The sequence below is a fragment of the Rhinopithecus bieti genome, unplaced genomic scaffold (genome assembly GCF_001698545.2).
Source record: "Rhinopithecus bieti isolate Rb0 unplaced genomic scaffold, ASM169854v2 scaffold_13400, whole genome shotgun sequence".
NCBI lineage: Eukaryota > Metazoa > Chordata > Mammalia > Primates > Cercopithecidae > Rhinopithecus > Rhinopithecus bieti.
This window is the reverse complement of record NW_016807991.1, coordinates 3,165,153-3,182,572: the sequence shown is the minus strand read 5'-3', so window position 1 is coordinate 3,182,572 and position 17,420 is coordinate 3,165,153. Positions and strand designations below refer to the sequence as shown.

At 57.2% G+C, this 17,420-nt stretch overlaps 1 protein-coding gene across 3 annotated transcripts in view; it reads left to right on the top strand.

Annotated features, from left to right (window-relative positions):
• HID1 (HID1 domain containing) overlaps nucleotides 1-17,168 on the top strand; it is a 22,940-nt gene extending 5,772 nt beyond the window's left edge. Inside the window, exons 2-19 of one of the 3 annotated variants that reach the window (XR_001887807.1) lie at nucleotides 2,953-3,102; nucleotides 3,640-3,810; nucleotides 4,470-4,586; nucleotides 5,221-5,327; nucleotides 5,574-5,690; nucleotides 7,636-7,858; nucleotides 7,947-8,003; nucleotides 8,830-8,970; nucleotides 9,118-9,208; nucleotides 9,402-9,553; nucleotides 9,661-9,739; nucleotides 11,924-12,088; nucleotides 13,655-13,882; nucleotides 14,278-14,384; nucleotides 14,835-14,934; nucleotides 15,558-15,649; nucleotides 15,837-15,995; nucleotides 16,267-17,168. Coding sequence is in view for 2 of the 3 variants with exons in the window: in XM_017884895.1 (XP_017740384.1) it covers nucleotides 2,953-3,102; nucleotides 3,640-3,810; nucleotides 4,470-4,586; nucleotides 5,221-5,327; nucleotides 5,574-5,690; nucleotides 7,636-7,858; nucleotides 7,947-8,003; nucleotides 8,830-8,970; nucleotides 9,118-9,208; nucleotides 9,402-9,553; nucleotides 9,661-9,739; nucleotides 11,924-12,088; nucleotides 13,655-13,882; nucleotides 14,278-14,384; nucleotides 14,835-14,915; nucleotides 15,558-15,649; nucleotides 15,837-15,995; nucleotides 16,267-16,330 (2,301 nt within the window). In the remaining variant the exon portion in view is untranslated. The remainder of the gene's footprint in view (nucleotides 1-2,952; nucleotides 3,103-3,639; nucleotides 3,811-4,469; nucleotides 4,587-5,220; nucleotides 5,328-5,573; nucleotides 5,691-7,635; nucleotides 7,859-7,946; nucleotides 8,004-8,829; nucleotides 8,971-9,117; nucleotides 9,209-9,401; nucleotides 9,554-9,660; nucleotides 9,740-11,923; nucleotides 12,089-13,654; nucleotides 13,883-14,277; nucleotides 14,385-14,834; nucleotides 14,935-15,557; nucleotides 15,650-15,836; nucleotides 15,996-16,266) is intronic. The other 2 variants (XM_017884894.1, XM_017884895.1) reach the window with 2 other exon arrangements.
• Nucleotides 17,169-17,420: the final 252 nt, after the last annotated feature.

Genomic DNA, 17,420 nt, shown 5'->3' with positions numbered 1-17,420 from the left:
ATTTTTTTATTTATTTTTTATTTTTTATTTTTTTTGAGACGGAGTTTCGCTCTGTCGCCCAGGCTGGAGTGCAGTGGCCGGATCTCAGCTCACTGCAAGCTCCGCCTCCCGGTTCCCGCCATTCTCCTGCCTCAGCCTCCCGAGTAGCTGGGACTACAGGCGCCCGCCACCTCGCCCGGCTAGTTTTTTTGTATTTTTTAGTAGAGACGGGGTTTCACGGTGTTAGCCAGGATGGTCTCGATCTCCTGACCTCGTGATCCGCCCGTCTCGGCCTCCCAAAGTGCTGGGATTACAGACATGAGCCACCACGCCTGGCCCCAGAATTATTTTTAAACAAGATATATATTTTTTTCTGATGATAAGAGTAACGTGTATGAAGTGCAGACTTGTGGTGGTAGCAGCGACCTCAGGTTTTATTGGCTGTAGGATTTCAGAGAAGGAAGAAAGCTGTGTTGGAGAAAGCAGGAAGGGTCTTGCAGGAAGTGACACTCGGAAGGAGCCGTAAAGCGATGGGCCTGAGGAGGTGCACGTGCCTTGGACACTCTGGTCCCTTAACAGATGAACATTCAAGAGAAGAAAAATAGTAACGTGTTCTTACAGAAAAACATAAAGAAAAATATAAAACCACCTAAAGGGAGAGTTGCTATTAACATTCTGGTTCATTTTCTTCTAGTCTATTTTTTTTTTTTTTTTTGAGACAGAGTCTTGCTCTGTCACCCAGGCTGGAATGTAGTGGCACGATCTCGGCTCACTGCAAACTCCGCCTCCTGGGTTCAAGCAATTCTCTGCCACAGCCTCTTGAGTAGCTGGGATTACAGACACCTGCCACCACGCCCGGCTAATTTTAATATTTTTGGTAGAGAAGTTTCACCATCTTGGCCAGGCTGGTCTTGAACTCCTGACCTCGTGATCCACCTGCCCCGGCCTCCCAAAGTGCTGGGATTACAAGCGTGAGCCACCTCGCCCAGCCTATTCTAGTCTTTTATTCATGTATAATTTAACATGAATTGTGAGCATCCTAGAGGAGGTTTTATATCTCGTGTGTGTGTGTTTTTTTTGAGATGGTGTTTTGCTCTTGTTGCCCAGGGTGGAGTGCAGTGGCATGATCTTGGCTCACTGCAACCTCTGCCTCCTGAGTTCAAGTGATTCTCCTGCCTCAGCCTCCTGAGTAGCTGGGATTATAGGTGCCTGCCACCACGCCTGACTAACTTTTTGTATTTTTAGTAGAGACCGAGTTTCACCATGTTGGCCGGGCTGGTCTCAAACTCCTGACCTCAGGTGATCCACCCACCTCATTCTCCCAAAGTGCTGGGATTACAGGCGTGAGCCACTGTGCCTGGCCATCTTGTCTTTTTTTTTTTTTCTCACATAACAGTGTAATCATTTTCCATTTGTTAATATTCTTGGAAAACATGATTCTGATGGCTGCATAATATTCCCTTGTATGGCTTTGCCTTCATTTTTTTTTAAGCCTTCTCCAATTGTTGTTTATTTGGGTTGATTCCAACTTTGCACTGCTATCAATAATATACATGCTCCTGCGTGCACATCTCTAATGATTTCTTTTGGAGAAATTTCTAGAAGTGAAATTTATGATTCAAATTAGTTGCCTTCATTGCCTAGATGACTGCCTAGATGACTTGAAGGGCATATATGTTTTTTTTTTTTTTTGAGATGGATTTTTGCTGTGTCTCCCAGGCTGGAGTACAGTGGCACGATCTCGGCTCACTGCAACCTTCGCCTCCCAGGTTCACACAATTCTCCTGCCTCATCCTCCTGAGTAGCAGAGATTATAGGTGCCCGCCACCACGCCCGGCTAATTTTTGTATTTTTAGTAGAGACAGGGTTTCACCATGTTGGCCAGGCTGGTCTTGAACTCCTGACCTCAGGTGGTCCACCTGCCTCGGCCTCCCAAAGTGCTGGGATTACAGACATGAGCCACTGTGCCTGGCTGGGCATGTGTGTTTTTAAGGCCTGTTGCCTCCGTGGGAATGGATTTTGGAATACATTGTTGTGGTGAAAAGGGAAAGAGGAGAAGAGAGAACAGCTCAGGTGAAGGTAAAGAGAAGAGATGGCAGGGTGGAGTCCTGGGGTAGTAAATGCAGGTGTGTGTATGTATGACATACACATGTGTACGCATGTGTGTCTGTGTGCATGTGTGTGAGGCATGTTTCTGTGAGATTTTGGTTGAGTGCTGGGCTGAGATCTGGACTTGTCCCAGCAGGCAGTGGGGAGCCCTTGAAGGGCTCTGGGTGAGGAAGCAGTGCCTGTGGCAGTGGTACATGTAGGATGCCACCTGGGTGCATGGGTGGGCAGCAGCGTAGAGGCAGGGTTGAAGGAGGTGGATGTGAAGGCGGGAGCCCTGGCGAGGGCAGCCTGAGCTGCAGCACTGGAGGTGGGCGCTGAGAGGGGCGTGTTGGGGTCCGAGAGCAGCAGAGGTGAATTCACCAGATGTGGCAGCTGTTTTGGGTGTACTGCGAGAGGGCAGAGACTGGAGGCCGTGGCGGGCAGGCTGAGTGACTGGGAACGGAGTACAAGTTGCCTTTGGTCTTCTTCCCATGGAGAGAGGGCACAGTCTTGACCTGGATCCCCGGGCATTTGACCTAATGGTGTGGCCTGGAGCTGTGCCGAGGTGCGAAGGTCATCCTGCCTTGTCAGGGGAGGATGCTGACTTAACCAGGGTCACGCAGCCCCTCAGGGGTGGCGCTGGGCTTTGGCTGACTGTGCCTAGCTCACCCCTGACCATGCACACCCAGTGTCTCCAGCCTGACTGTGCTATCCAGGGGTTGTGGTGGCTGAAGGATGTCCCCCACCCATGTGGGAAGGCTCTGGGACCCCAGCTGGTAGGGGGACTCTGGCTTCCCTCTCGGGGTCTCTCCTGGTCACAGGTTGGGCAAACTTGGGCCCTCTGGCCAGGAGTTGTGTAACTCTGGACTCTTGGTCCCCCGACAGCCTGTGGAAGCCACCGATGATGCCTTTTGGGACCAGTTCTGGGCAGACACAGCCACCTCAGTGCAGGATGTGTTTGCACTGGTACCAGCAGCAGAGATCCGGGCCGTGCGGGAAGAGTCACCCTCCAACTTGGCCACCCTGTGCTACAAGGTGAGGGCTGCCCAGTCCCTCGCTGCCACTATTCCACCCTCCCAACCCACAGCAGGAGAAGGCAGGCACATCCAGGACCTCCCGACCCCCCAGGTCCTGTGGCTTCACCCAGCTCTCCCACTTCTCTCCCTGTGGTTCTCCTCGCTGGGCGGAGGGACCATGGCAGCCGCCATTTATGGGGAGATCCTCCGGGCCACATCTAACTGAGCACATTCTATAGATGGGTTCATTCAGCTCCCTCTGTGGGGTGGGTACTGCTAGTGTCGCCAGTTTACAGATAGGGAAACTGAGGCTGGGAGACTGACTTAGCAAGGCCTCAGCCATCCAGTGACGAGCTGGGCCCTGGCTGTCCTGATGCTTCAAGCTGCTCTGGCCTGTGTCCCAGTCCCCCCAGGCTGGCTGACCCCAACTCCAGGTGGCTCCTCCGCCTGTGGCCCCACTGTCTCTCCTCTGCAGCCTGGATGCCCACCTGACCCCAAGTGCCAGGGTCCTCTCCCCACTTTCCAGCCTGCCCTCTGCTCCTGCCTGCCCCCACAGGCCGTTGAGAAGCTGGTACAGGGAGCTGAGAGTGGCTGCCACTCGGAGAAGGAGAAGCAGATTGTCCTGAACTGCAGCCGGCTGCTCACCCGCGTGCTGCCCTACATCTTTGAGGATCCCGACTGGAGGGGCTTCTTCTGGTCCACAGTGCCCGGGGCAGGGCGAGGAGGGGTCTGTGGGCCTGGCCAGGGCTGGGTGGGAAACAGAGTTGGCGTCACAGGGAGAGTGCCCTTCAGGGCCGGCCATGCTCCTCCAAGCCTCTTCTGGGATTTGGGAAGTGCAGGGGTGGGGCCAGTGGGTGCTGCTGAGGGATGGTGTTCATGCCACCTCCTTGGGCCCTCAGTTCTCCTCCTGTGGGGGTTTCTGTGTCCACAGTCCAGAAGAAGTAGGGTATGGAGAGAAGCTGAGAGCCAGGGGTCACTGGGCAGAGGTGGGGGCAGAGGAACTGGGCCCTCTGAGGGCTGGAGAGGGACCGTACTGTCCTCTCTTCCCTACACCACCTGCCCTGGGTTTATCTCTGGGTGAGGTGCCGAGGGATGCAACATAGCGATTCCTAGCAGGGCTGAGACTCTTGATGTTGGGGGTCGCTGCCCGGTCCCCTCCGGTCGGTAGGGGAGTTTCCCTTGATGTTCCCAGCCCGGCTCCCTGCTCTGCCCCACTTCTGCCTTGGGAGGTTTGGGGCAACCAGGAGTCCACTTCCTGTCCCTTCATTCCTCTGCCCATGGGTGCCTGCCTGGGCTCAGCCCCTGTCCTCCACCACCCCACAAGCCCTGGGCCACCTCTCCCTGGCCAGCTATCACTGAGGCAGCCTGTGGGTGCTGTGTCCCCAGCAGGGAGAAGAGGATGATGAGAATGCCAGGCCCCTGGCTGAGTCCCTGCTCCTGGCCATTGCTGACCTGCTCTTCTGCCCGGACTTCACGGTCCAGAGCCACCGGAGGAGCACTGTGGTGAGGGTCCCCCAGCGCCCCACCCCCAGGCCGAGCAGGCTCTGGTCCTGGGTTGGGGCCGGGCCAGTTGAAGTTCCCTTGGGCAGATTGCACTGGGGGCCAGGGGGCTCCAGGAGAGCTAAGCTGCCTGGCACGTATAGGCCTGGGTGGTGACTGGTACAGCTGGAGGGAAGCCAGCTGGGGCTGGCCCTGCCTGCTGCATTCGATGGCTGGGCACAGACACCCATTGTCTTTGCCTGCCCAGGGTGGGTGGGGGTGCAGGGCTCGGACACAGGAGGCCTGGACCTCTTGCTTCCTGTGGCGGCATGGACTTCACCTTGAGTGTTCTCTGCCCACCCCTAAACGCGCGGCACCCAATCCCCTGCCCCTCCCTCCCTCTCTCCCTGTCCCACCCTGGACTGAGCAAGTGAAAGAACCAGTGTGAGATGGAAGAAAAATGAGCTTTCAAGAGACCTAAGAATATTCATTCCCGTCCTTGTGCATGAGGACCGGGCCATTTTGAGGACCTGTCTTTAAGAGAATTGGGGGTCTCTGCCCCATGGGACTGTGCGAGGCTCTAGGTGGTAGGGTTCTGACCCAGGCTGCTGTTCACCTCTCGACCCCTAACCCGGCCTCTTCCTGGCCCTGTCCCGAGGACTCGGCGGAGGACGTCCACTCCCTGGACAGCTGTGAATACATCTGGGAGGCTGGTGTGGGCTTCGCTCACTCCCCCCAGCCTAACTACATCCATGATATGAACCGGTGAGCTTTGCCCAGGCCCAGAGCCCTCTTTGCAGCTGGACCCCGGGCCGGGCCCCCACACAGCTCAGAGAGAGCCCATAGGCTCTCCCCAGAAGACCATCCTCACCTGTGACCTGACCTTGGCCTTACAGGGGTCAGCAGGGGTCACTTCCTTCCATGGACCTGGGCTGGGGCGCTGGGCTGGGTGGGTAGCACCTCCAAGAGGGAACTGGGATCCTAAGGTCCCCTCCCCCTTCCCCCGCCAAGGATGGAGCTGCTGAAACTGCTGCTGACATGCTTCTCCGAGGCCATGTACCTGCCCCCAGCTCCGGAAAGTGGCAGCACCAATCCATGGGTTCAATTCTTTTGTTCCACGGAGAACAGGTGAGGTCCCGCCTTTCTGCCGCTCTCCTCCCTCTTATTCCAGGCAACCCAGAAGTGAGTCCACTCGCCAGCCCTTAGTCTCGTTTGAGGGGAGGTGCTGCCCCCTGGTGGTGATAAACTTTAATTTACCAGCAACACCTTACACCAGCCCCTTCAGTCTCTCCTTGGAGTCCTGGACAGGACAGAATCTGGGGGCCCCTCAGTGATCCGTCACTGGGTCCTCCATCAAGAGCCGCCTGTCCAGTAGAAATAGGATGCAAACCACGAGTGCAATTTTAAAATTAAAAAACGTTAAAAAGTAAAATTGGGCCAGGTGCGGTGGCTCACACCTGTAATCCCAGCACTTTGGGAGTCCAAGGTGGGCAGATCACCTGAGGTCAGGAGTTCGAGACCAGCCTGGCCAACATGGTGAAACCCTGTCTCTACTAAAAATACAAACATTAGCTGGGCTTGGTGGTGGGCGCCTGTAATCCCAGCTACTCAGGAGGCTGAGGCACGAGAATCACTTGAACCCAGGAGGCAGAGGTTGCAGTGAGCTGAGATTGCGCTATTGCACTCCAGCCTGGGTGACAGAGTGAGACTCCATTTCAAAAATAAATAAATAAATAAAATTAATTAATAATATATTTCATATAACCCGATATACCCCAAACTTTAGCATTTAACATGGAGTCAGTATACAACATTATTGAGCTGTTTTACATCCCCCCCTTTTTTTTTTTTTGGAGATGGAGTCTCGCTCTGTCTCCCAGGCTGGAGTGCAGTGGTGCGATCTCGGCTCACTGCAAGTTCCACCTCCCGGGTTCACGCCATTCTCCTGCCTCAGCCACCCCAGCAGCTGGGACTATAGGCGCCTGCCACCTCGCCCGGCTAATTTTTTTGTATTTTTAGTAGAGACAGGGTTTCACCGTGTTAGCCATGATGGTCTCGATCTCCTGACCTCGTGATCCACCTGCTTTGACCTCCCAAAGTGCTAGAATTACAGGCGTGAACCACCGCGCCCGGCTGGCACATCCCCCTTTTCATACTAAGTTTTCAGAATCCAGTGTGTATTTTGCACTTATAGCAAGTCTTGGTTCCAATCAGCTACATTCCAAGGGCTCGACAGCTCCTTGTGGCTTGAGGCTGCTGTGTGGGATCCTGCAGTTCAGAGACCGGGTTGGGGTGTGTGTGTGACAAATACCCCGAAGGGCAGGGAGGCCCAGCCCACATGAGGCACTTATGGACTGTGGGGGACACGTGAGCACGGGGCGGGGGGCTGTCACACGTGTCACATGGCAGGGTTGAGTATTTGAGCAGGTAGCTCCCACTGGGAGCTGCGTTGGCCGCATAGGGTCAGTGCCCAGCAGGGGGCGGTCAACCTCCACCTTCCAGACTTTGGTCCCTACATGACACGCCTTATTCAGGTTTCCTAGTCTTCTGCTCAACCTTCCACCCTACTCCAGAAGAGAAGGGAGCTGGGCAATCCCCTCCACCAGCCATGGTCAGAGGCTGGCCAGAGTTTTCTTTCTCACCAGCCTTATCAGGCAAACTGCCACCCTTTGTTCCTCACTTAACCTCTCTGCGTCTCAGCTTCCTCATCTGTAAGATGAGCAGCTTGAACCCTGACATCTCTTGAGTCTAAGTGGAGTCATTCTGTGGCCTGGGAACTGGTTGGCTGCGCCTGGGCTCTGCTCCCCGAGCGGAAGCCCACCTTCTCCATGGGCCTCCAGTCCCATCTCTGAGGCCCTGAGGGAGGGTATCTGCCCCTTAAGACCCTAAGGGGTATGAATGTGTCCTACTCATGGTTCTGGGCTTCCCCCACCCACTCTTTCCAAGCCACTCCCTGGCCTGGCGCTAAAATGCTTGTTGAATGAGGCTGACCCTCCCATGTGGCCAGAGGGGTGTGGCCAGGGGGCTGGGCCCCGGTGGAGCCTCTGCAGCCTTGTCCCCTCTCCTGCTGCAGACATGCCCTGCCCCTCTTCACCTCCCTCCTCAACACCGTGTGTGCCTATGACCCTGTGGGCTACGGGATCCCCTACAACCACCTGCTCTTCTCTGACTACCGGGAGCCCCTGGTGGAGGAGGCTGCCCAGGTGCTCATTGTCACCTTGGACCACGACAGCGCCAGCAGTGCCAGCCCCACTGTGGACGGCACCACCACTGGCACCGCCATGGATGATGCCGATGTAAGGATGGGAGCATGGAGGGGACATCTGCTGGGGCTGCGGGTGGCCGGGAGGACGCCTGCTTACCACGGGCTTCTCCTCTTGGCAGCCTCCAGGCCCGGAGAACCTGTTTGTGAACTACTTGTCCCGCATCCATCGCGAGGAGGCAAGTCCAGTCCCCACAGTGGCTTTGCAGGGGGCGGGGGGATGCAAGTGAGACAGGGATATGGGGGATCCTGACCCCTCCATGAAGGAACTATGCTCTCTGTGGGCTGGGGCCACCCTAGATGAAATATTGGCAGGGCTGTGGGGGTTTCAAGATGCAGGAAGGGCTGATGGCCTCACCTGGGTAGAGGTAACTGGGAAGGCTTCTAGGAGGAGGCAGCTGATGTCATTTCAGAGGTGGTGGGGAGAGAGGGGAATGACAGTGGGCAAGGGCTTCAGGCCAGGCAGTCCCAGTTCACATGTCTTGTGATCTTGGTGGGAAGTTGCTTGAACTCCCAGAGTTCTAACTTCTGCAGCTAAAACACAGGACACTAGCTGCCTTCTCACCCCAGCTGGTAGCAGGTCTCAGTAAATGACACAACAGTGGAATGCCCCTTGAGTGTGATGGGGTGATGGGGGAGTATTTTGGGGAGGGGTAGAACGATGGAATCTGTCAACCATGAGTCTAAGGTGGGCAGGGACGAGGTTGAGGGTGTGCATGTGTGGGAGCTCACTGGGAGCGGCAGCCTTGCTCAAGGGGCGCACAGCCCAAGGACAGAGAGTCTGCAGTCTGGTGGAGGGGCCAGGGCTGTCCACACCTATGAGGGACTCCGTTTCCTGAGGCGTCGCCCCAGGACAGCTATGGATGACAGCATCAGGGCCCTCAGTCTCTGGAGGTGGGATCTGGCTCTGGGGGAAGGAGGAGGCATTTGTGGGGGGCCTGGGCTGGGAAGCTGGAGCTGTGGGGATCATGCTGGACAGGTCCGCTGCTCTGCCCTCACCCCCAGGACTTCCAGTTCATCCTCAAGGGTATAGCCCGGCTGCTGTCCAACCCCCTGCTCCAGACCTACCTGCCCAACTCCACCAAGAAGATCCAGTTCCACCAGGAGCTGCTAGTTCTCTTCTGGAAGCTCTGCGACTTCAACAAGGTGGGCCAGCCTCGAGGGGCCCTGCAGGGAGATGGAGAGCAGCCGCTCCAATAGCCCAGGGGCGGGGACAGTGTCAGACTGAGGGGGGTGGGGCAGAGCTGCCCCTCCCTCGAACTCAGCCCACTTGGTCCCTCCCCGCACCCCCAGAAATTCCTCTTCTTCGTACTGAAGAGCAGTGACGTCCTAGACATCCTTGTCCCCATCCTCTTCTTCCTCAACGATGCCCGGGCCGATCAATGTAAGACCAGGGTGGGGTGGGATGCTGGGAGCTTTCCTGGTGGCGAGGTGGAGGGCCCGCCATCTGCCCTGCCTCCCAGGAGCTCAGGCCTGGCACTCTCACCTCCCGGGAGGGAGGCCCCCAAAATGGTCCCTGTCTGGGCCCCTCCCTCCCCCTCCCACCCGAGTGACCCCTCCCACGTCACCTGCCGCAGCTCGGGTGGGCCTGATGCACATTGGTGTCTTCATCCTGCTGCTTCTGAGCGGGGAGCGGAACTTTGGGGTGCGGCTGAACAAGCCCTACTCGGTTCGCGTGCCCATGGACATCCCAGTCTTCACGGGGACCCACGCCGACCTGCTCATTGTGGTGAGGGGGCTCATGCGGCTGGGCCCAGCTGGTGCAGGGGCGGCGTCCTCTTGGCTGAGTCTGGAGGCAGCGGGGACCCCACAGTGCCCCTGTCCCTCCCGGCACAGGTGTTCCACAAAATCATCACCAGCGGGCACCAGCGGCTGCAGCCCCTCTTCGACTGCCTGCTTACCATCGTGGTCAACGGTAGGGACCCGGAGCTCGCACTCCCCGCACTCACCACCAGGTGGTGCCAGGCCACAGGCCAACCTGCCACCCGCTCCGGGGTTCAAGCCCCTCCAGCCCACAGAAAGAAAGCAAACTTGTGTGCCGTTCATAGTAGCCACATTAAAAAAAAAAAGGGTGACAACAATTTAATAATATGTTTTATCTATTCCACTATATCCCAAACACCATCATCTCAACATGTAGCTTATGTAAAAATTACTAATGAGATATTTAATATTCCCTTCTCACACTCAGTCTTGTCGCCCAGGCTAGAGTGCAGTGGCATCATCTCAGCTCACTGCAACCTCTACCTCCTGGGTTCAAGCTATTCTCATGCCTCAGCCTCCTGAGTAGGTGGGATTACAGGCGTGTGCCACCACACCTGGTTAATTTTTGTGTCTTTAGTAGAGACAGGGTTTTGCCATGTTGTCCAGGCTGGTCTCGAACTCCTGACCTCAGATGATCTGTCCACCTCAGCCTCCCAAAGTGCTGGGATTACAGGCATGAGCCACTGCGTCTGGCCTTTTCTCTTTTTTTCTTTTTTTAATTTTAACCATTTCTTTGACATCTGAAGGAGTTTAGCCCTATTTATTGGAGCCATTGGTAGTCCAATAACACTTTTACTTTATTTATTTATTTAATTTTTTTTTTAAATATTTGAGACAGAGTCTTACTCTCTGTTGCCCAGGCTGGAGTGCAGTGGCACAATCTCCATTCACTGCAACCTCCCAGGTTCAAGTGATTCTCATGCCTCCCAAGTAGCTGGGATCACAGCATATGCCACCATGCCTAGTTTTTTTTTTTTTAGTAGAGACAGGGTTTTGCCATGTTGGCCAGCCTGGTCTCGAAGTCCTGGCCTCAAGCAATCTGCCTGCCTTGGCCTCCCAAAGTTCTGGGGTTACAGGCATGAACCACCACACCCGGCCATATTTCATTTTATTTCTAATTATAGTGACGGGATCTCACTATGTTTCCCAGGCTCATCTCGAACTCTTGAGCTCAAATGATCCTCCTGCCTCAGCCTCCCAAAGTGCTGGGATTATATAGGCGTGAACCACTGTGGCCTCTCGTGTGTTTCATTTGTGCAGCATACGCATTAGGACTAGTTGTGTTTCAAGCACGAAGTGGCCATACATGGCTGATGTCCACTGTGTTGGGCAGTGCAGGTTTGGACAATTGGAGTCACACAGTATGGGGATGTGGAAGTCCCACCCTTTCTGCCTTTGCCTTCCGTGTCCAGTCCCCACCCCCACCCAGCAAGGACTGCACACAGCTGCTGGGGAGGGGAAGCAGAAGGAGCCAGGCTCCCTGGGGTTCAGGACCCAGCAAGGCAGGTGGCCATGGGCTGGGGCAAAATGCCTTCAATGTGAACATCTTTTGGAGAGGATGGTCGTGGCTAGGGCCGGCTGGCCTGTCTGTGGCCTGGTTTAGACTGCAGGGTGGGTAGTGTGGGGTGGTAGAGGCCTCTAGCTGGGCTGTGATCTCTGGGACCAGGACTGTCCCTTTCCCTCCTGGTTCACCCTCTGGCTCCATCTCACAAATCTCCACTGAGGCAGTTCTGAGAACACGTTTGTGAACAAGACAGCCCCGGTCCCTGCCCTGCGGGGCCCTCAGCCTAGGGAGGGAAAATGACACAAGACAAGGAAGTGTGCAGATAGATCAGCATGGAACGCCAGGCTGGGTGTGCCCCCAGGGCTGGGCCCCAAAATACATCTCTAGTGACATGACAGCTTGACATTCTGGAAGGATTTAAAGTCCTGAGTTTGTATCCTTGCATGATCATTTCATTACTTGGGATCTTGGGCCAAGTTTACAACCTTCTTTGAGCCTCAGTTTACCTATCTATAAAATGGGGGTGATCTTGTCCCTGTCCTGCCTCCCTCATGGTATGGGGGGACTGGCATGGGTGGGATGCATGTGGCTGTGTAAGCAGGACAGCTGTCTTCATAGTCGAGGGGTGAGGGTGAGGCCTAACTGCCTCCCAGGACTCTGCACGCAGTATGGCCAGTGTGGACTCGGCCTCTTGGGCCTTGCACTTCCTGGCTCTGCAGGGGTCAGGGAGGGATTGGGAGCAGGAGTCTGTTGTTCCACCCAGGCCCAGGATGTGCAGGGATGGCTTGGTGGGGCGGGGGGCCCAGGAGTGAGCTGGCCCCTCCCCTACAGTGTCCCCCTACCTCAAGAGCCTGTCCATGGTGACTGCCAACAAGTTGCTGCACCTGCTGGAGGCCTTCTCCACCACCTGGTTCCTCTTCTCTGCCGCCCAGAACCACCACCTGGTCTTCTTCCTCCTGGAGGTCTTCAACAACATCATCCAGTACCAGTTTGACGGTGAGGCACCAGCCTGAGGCCCTGGTGATCAGGGTGGCCAGTGGGCCTCCTTCCTACCTAAGGAGGGCACAGCCCAGGAGGTGGCCTCTGGGAAGTGCTGGACTGCTTGCCTTCTGCCCCCAGTTCATTCATTCAGTGTACATTTATTGAGCATCTATAGTGTACCTGGGTGCAGGGGATACAGTGGGGAACAAAGCTTTGCTTCTTGCCCTGTGGAGCTCACAGCTGGGGCTGGAGGCAGGGAGGCAGGCTTCAAACAGATGATTACCCTCTAATGGACATCTGAATTTTTTTTTTTTCCGATGGCATCTCACTCTGTCGCCCAGGCTGGAGTGCAGTGGTGTGATCTTGGTTCACTGCAATCTCCTTCTCCCAGGTTCATGCAATTCTCCTGCCTCAGCCTCCTAAGTAGCTGGGATTACAGGCGCCCTCCAATATACCTAGCTAACTTTTTGTACTTTTAGTAGAGACAAGCAATCTGCCTGCCTCGGCCTCCCAAAGCACCAGAGTTACAGGCATGAGCTGTTGGGCTGGGCCTTCCCCTTTGTGGGATTTCACCATGTCAGCCAGGCTGGTCTCAAACTCCCGACTTCAAATGATCCACCTGCCTCGGCCTCCCAAAGTGCTGGGATAATAGGCGTGAGCTGCCACACCTGGCCTGAAGTGTGATAAAAGGGAAGTGCAGAGTAGTAAGACCCTGATGGGCATCTTAGCAGCCCGTCTGCCCAGTGTTGCAGACACCCGGCTGCCTGCTGTCACTTCAAGCCTTGCCACTCGTTAGCCCTGTGACCGGGGCATGTCACCTGACCTCTCCGAGCCTCAGTGCCCTCATCTGTAAGTTGCTCATAACAATGGTTCTAAGAGTCCTGGTCTCAGAAGGTATTGGGAAGATGGAGCAAAATAACCCCCAGAAGGCACTTAGCACAGTGCCTGGCAACTTAAAAATGATCGATTTTTATTATTGCTATGTCCAAAGTCGGTCAAATTTGCAGTGATCTCTGAGGGAGAAATAGGGGTAAGGTGGGGCAGGAGACAGCACATGCAAAGGCCCTGGGGTGGGATGTGGAACTGAAAGTGAAGAGTATGGCATGAGGCGGGACCAGAGATGGGGACTGGGGCCTGAGAGCTGGGAGAAGTCAGCGCTGGGGGATGGACGGCAGGCACATGCCACATTATCCTCCGTGACTCCTCCTGGCCACCGTGCTCGGGAAGAGAGTCAGAATGCATAACAGCTGGCCTGCTGTGGACGCTGCCATGCTGGGGCCTGCCCTCTTTGCCAGGTGTTAACCCGTTAGTGCTGGGTTGTGAAGGGGGACTCAAAGGCACTGGGGCAGGGGTGTTGTGGGGTGCTCTGGTCTGACATGCTGGGATAGCCATAGTGGGCACACATAGCCAGTGCCAGCAGCCCTGCCCCAGCACGCTATCTTGGGCTCCCTGTACCATCTCCAACCCCTTGGGCAGACACCCTCCTGTCCTCCAAACTCCCCCTTCCGGGAAGCCCACCCAGATTGGACCGGGGGAGCTGGAGGGGGCCTCCCTGAGGTGAGGCATGCTCCCTGCCCACAGGCAACTCCAACCTGGTCTACGCCATCATCCGCAAGCGCAGCGTCTTCCATCAGCTGGCCAACCTGCCCACGGACCCGCCCACCATTCACAAGGCCCTGCAGCGGCGCCGGCGGACACCCGAGCCCTTGTCTCGCACCGGCTCCCAGGAGGGCACCTCCATGGAGGGCTCCCGCCCCGCCGCCCCTGCAGAGCCAGGCACCCTCAAGACCAGCCTGGTGGCTACTCCAGGTCTAGTGCTAGTGGAAGGGAGAGGAGCGTGGATACTGGTGTGGCTGGGGGAGGGACACGGTCTCGGGGTGTCACCCCCATCTCTGGCAAATAGCGTGGCTTGTGTATGGAATCTGAGGGGATGGGGCTGGGCAACAGGGATGGGGGGAGGGTACTGGGTGGGCTTAGCATGTGTAGCTTGGTGTTGGGGGCAGAGCCTCAGGGCGAGTGTAGACTGTGGAGGGATGAGCACAGAAGAGGGTGTTGCAATGATCAGACACTGCCTCTAGAGCCAGTGGAGGTTCCAGACGGAAGCAGGAGTAAAACAAATACAAACAAAAAGTAAAGTGGGTGGAGGAAGGGCTAGAAGGGGGACTGGGGCGGGTGGTCCTCACTCCCACCTGTGCCCTGCCCAGGCATTGACAAGCTGACGGAGAAGTCCCAGGTGTCAGAGGATGGCACCTTGCGGTCCCTGGAGCCTGAGCCCCAGCAGAGCTCGGAGGACGGCAGCCCAGCCAAGGGGGTGGGTGATGGGGACTCCTGGAGCCAGGCGTGGCTGGCCCTTCCCTTCTCCCCTGGCCTCTGCAGTGGGGGCTGGGCCGGGGCACTCTGGGGTCACCTGCAGCAGAGGGCAGACACCCAGTGCCCAGGACGTTAGGGCCAGCGCTGCTGACTCCCTTGGGGGTGGGGGACTCTCACAGATCCCTCCCTTGTTTCCTGGTCCCGGCGAAGCCCTTGGCCTTCAGACTTCTCATCCCTCCGCCTTATCTGAGCTGGCCTTTACCCAGCCTGCCCTGTCAGCCACTGGCCCTAAACCTGTCACTAGGTTGGGCTGGGCCTGGGGCAAAGGCTGCTGGGCTGGGCCTTCCCCTTTGTGGGATTTCCAGCTGCCAGTGGAGAGGGCTCTTTGCCCCCCACTCTACCCCTCACCCAACCCTGCCATCCCTCACCCCTGTTCTTTTCTGGGGGCCAGGAGCCCAGCCAGGCATGGAGGGAGCAGCGGCGACCATCCAGTTCATCAGCCAGTGGGCAGTGGAGCCCAACGCCGGAGTGGGTGAGGGACCCCATGCCAGGCGAGCAGGGGCTGGGGTTTGGGCAGATGGTACAGGGGCGGGAGCTGGGTTGGGGTTCCCTGGCTCAGGGAAGCTCAGTGAAGATGGCAATGAGTCCGAATCAGAGGACCCTGGCGTAGCAGCCTGGCTCCGGGTCCGTCCTTCTGGCTGGTGACATCCCACGTGTTCGGCCTGTCTGGCTCGGTTGCTTCCTTCGTCTACACTGTTGCCAGAGCCCCCAGCAGGATTCAGCCCCAGGCGCCCACAGTGCTCTCTTCCTTAATAAATCACTCTTTCCGACTTCCTTCCCTGAATCTCATCCCCACGCCCTGTGTCTCCTGAGATCATGCCAGTTGCACTGGAACAGGGATCATTGCTGTTCCTGCCTGACCACGCTGTTGTGAGGGCTAAAGGCGACAGTCTCCCGAAAGGCACGTGGCACAGCCATGGCTTAATGCGGAGCCGTGGCGCTTGCCATCCATAACAATGAACTGTTCAGGGGTCCTGCTTGGTGCCAGGCTTATGCTGCAGGGATCAGGGGTGCTTTCTGCCTTGGGGAGCCTGTGGTTCTGGGTCAGGGTCAGGCTTGCCCTGCAGCCTCCAGGGGTTGCTTTCTCAGCCCCAGGAACCCCATCCCTCCCCAGGTCCTCTCCTGGAAGTCAAAGCTGCCGCTGCAGACCATCATGAGGCTGCTGCAGGTGCTGGTTCCGCAGGTGGAGAAGATCTGCATCGACAAGTGAGTCGGGCGCCAGCAGGGCCAGGGGGCGTGGGCGGGGCCGGGGGTGTGGGCAGGTGGACTCTGGGCGGGGCCAGCCTAGGCTTAGGTGGGTGTATGATGGGAAACATGGGTCTTGGGAGTCCAGAGTGAGCCCTGTGCTCCTCTAGACCATGTGAGTGTGCTGGAGACACCCCTCTCCCTGCAGGGGCCTGACGGATGAGTCTGAGATCCTACGGTTCCTGCAGCATGGCACCCTGGTGGGGCTGCTGCCCGTGCCCCACCCCATCCTCATCCGCAAGTACCAGGCCAACTCGGGCACTGCCATGTGGTTCCGCACCTACATGTGGGGCGTCATCTATCTGAGGTGGGCCCCGGGGGGTGGGGTGGTGTCCGCCTGAGAGCCTGCCCAGCAGGGCTCAGCAGGGACCTCAGCTCTGGGCCCCACCACCCATGGTGGACTTCATGTCAAGACAGTCAACTAAGGCGGCCTTGCTTGGTTGAGGGTGGCACCTGCAGCCCAGGGTGGGACATCGCAATGGAAAGTGTTGACTTGGCCATTCCTGCCACCCAGCTCCTCCTGGTGCCTTGTCTGCAAGGTGCCCCAGCACCTGGGTAACCCCCCACTTCCTCCACAGGAATGTGGACCCCCCTGTCTGGTATGACACCGATGTGAAGCTGTTTGAGATACAGCGGGTGTGAGGATGAAGCCGGCGAGGTGCTCAGTCTAGGGGAAGGCAGGGCCCTGGTCCCTGAGGCTTCCCTGACCCACCATTCTGAGCTTTAAATGACCACGATCAGGGCCTGGGACAGGCAGAGTGGCTGAGTCCTAAATGTCAGGCCCCAGAGACCCCTGTGGCCAGGACAATGTGGACCGACTCTGATCTCCCTCAACCCCTAGGCTGGACTCACAGGAGCCTCATCTCCGGGGCTAAGCCCCCACCAGAGACCACTGCCCCCACTAGTCAGACTCCCCCTTTAAGACCTGGCTCAGTGCTGTCTCCTCAGTGCCCACCCACTCCTGTCCTGCCCAGCCCCAGGGGCAGAAGCCATCAGGTCACTGTGCCCTAGGGGATTTGACCAAGGAACCACGGGCTGTCCCTTGAGGTGCCTGGGCAGGGTGAGGGGGTGCTTCCGGCCTCCTAACCTGAAGCCAGCTGTTCCAGGCTCCAGGGGAAATAGGTGTGGCCAGGCTGCTCCTCGAGGAGGCTGGGAGCTGGCTGACTGCAAAAGCCAGGCTGGGGCACCTCCCGTATACTTGGGGCATGGTGTGGGGTAGTGAGGGTCTGCTGCTGTATTCTCCTGGGTCCGTGGAAATAGCCTGGCTCCCTCTTACACAGTAATGAGGGGTAGGGAAGGGAACTGGGGGGCAGCCATTTAGTCCTCCCTGCCCTGCCCACTGCCTGGATGGGGCGATGTCACCCCCTCATCCTTCCCCCAGCTCTGGCCCCTGGGTCCCGCCCCCCAACCCCTTGTGTCAGAACAATCTTTGCTCTGTACAATCGGCCTCTTTACAATAAAACCTCCTCCACATTCTGACTCTGCGGTTGAGGCAAGGGGCCAGGTGTGGCTCTTGTCTTCATTGGAGCTGGGGACTCTGCACCTCAGAGGGCCCCCAGTGCATGACTGGGAACCAGCATTTGTTATTTTCTTGGATGGGAAAGCAGGATTAGACCCTGTCACCTAGGGTTTGGGGCCCCTGGGCTGTTGCCACCCAGAGAAAGGGCCCACAGGAGAGGCCATAGGGCCACCCCAGGCAGCCACTGAGACAGCGCGGGGAGGGCTGTGCTTG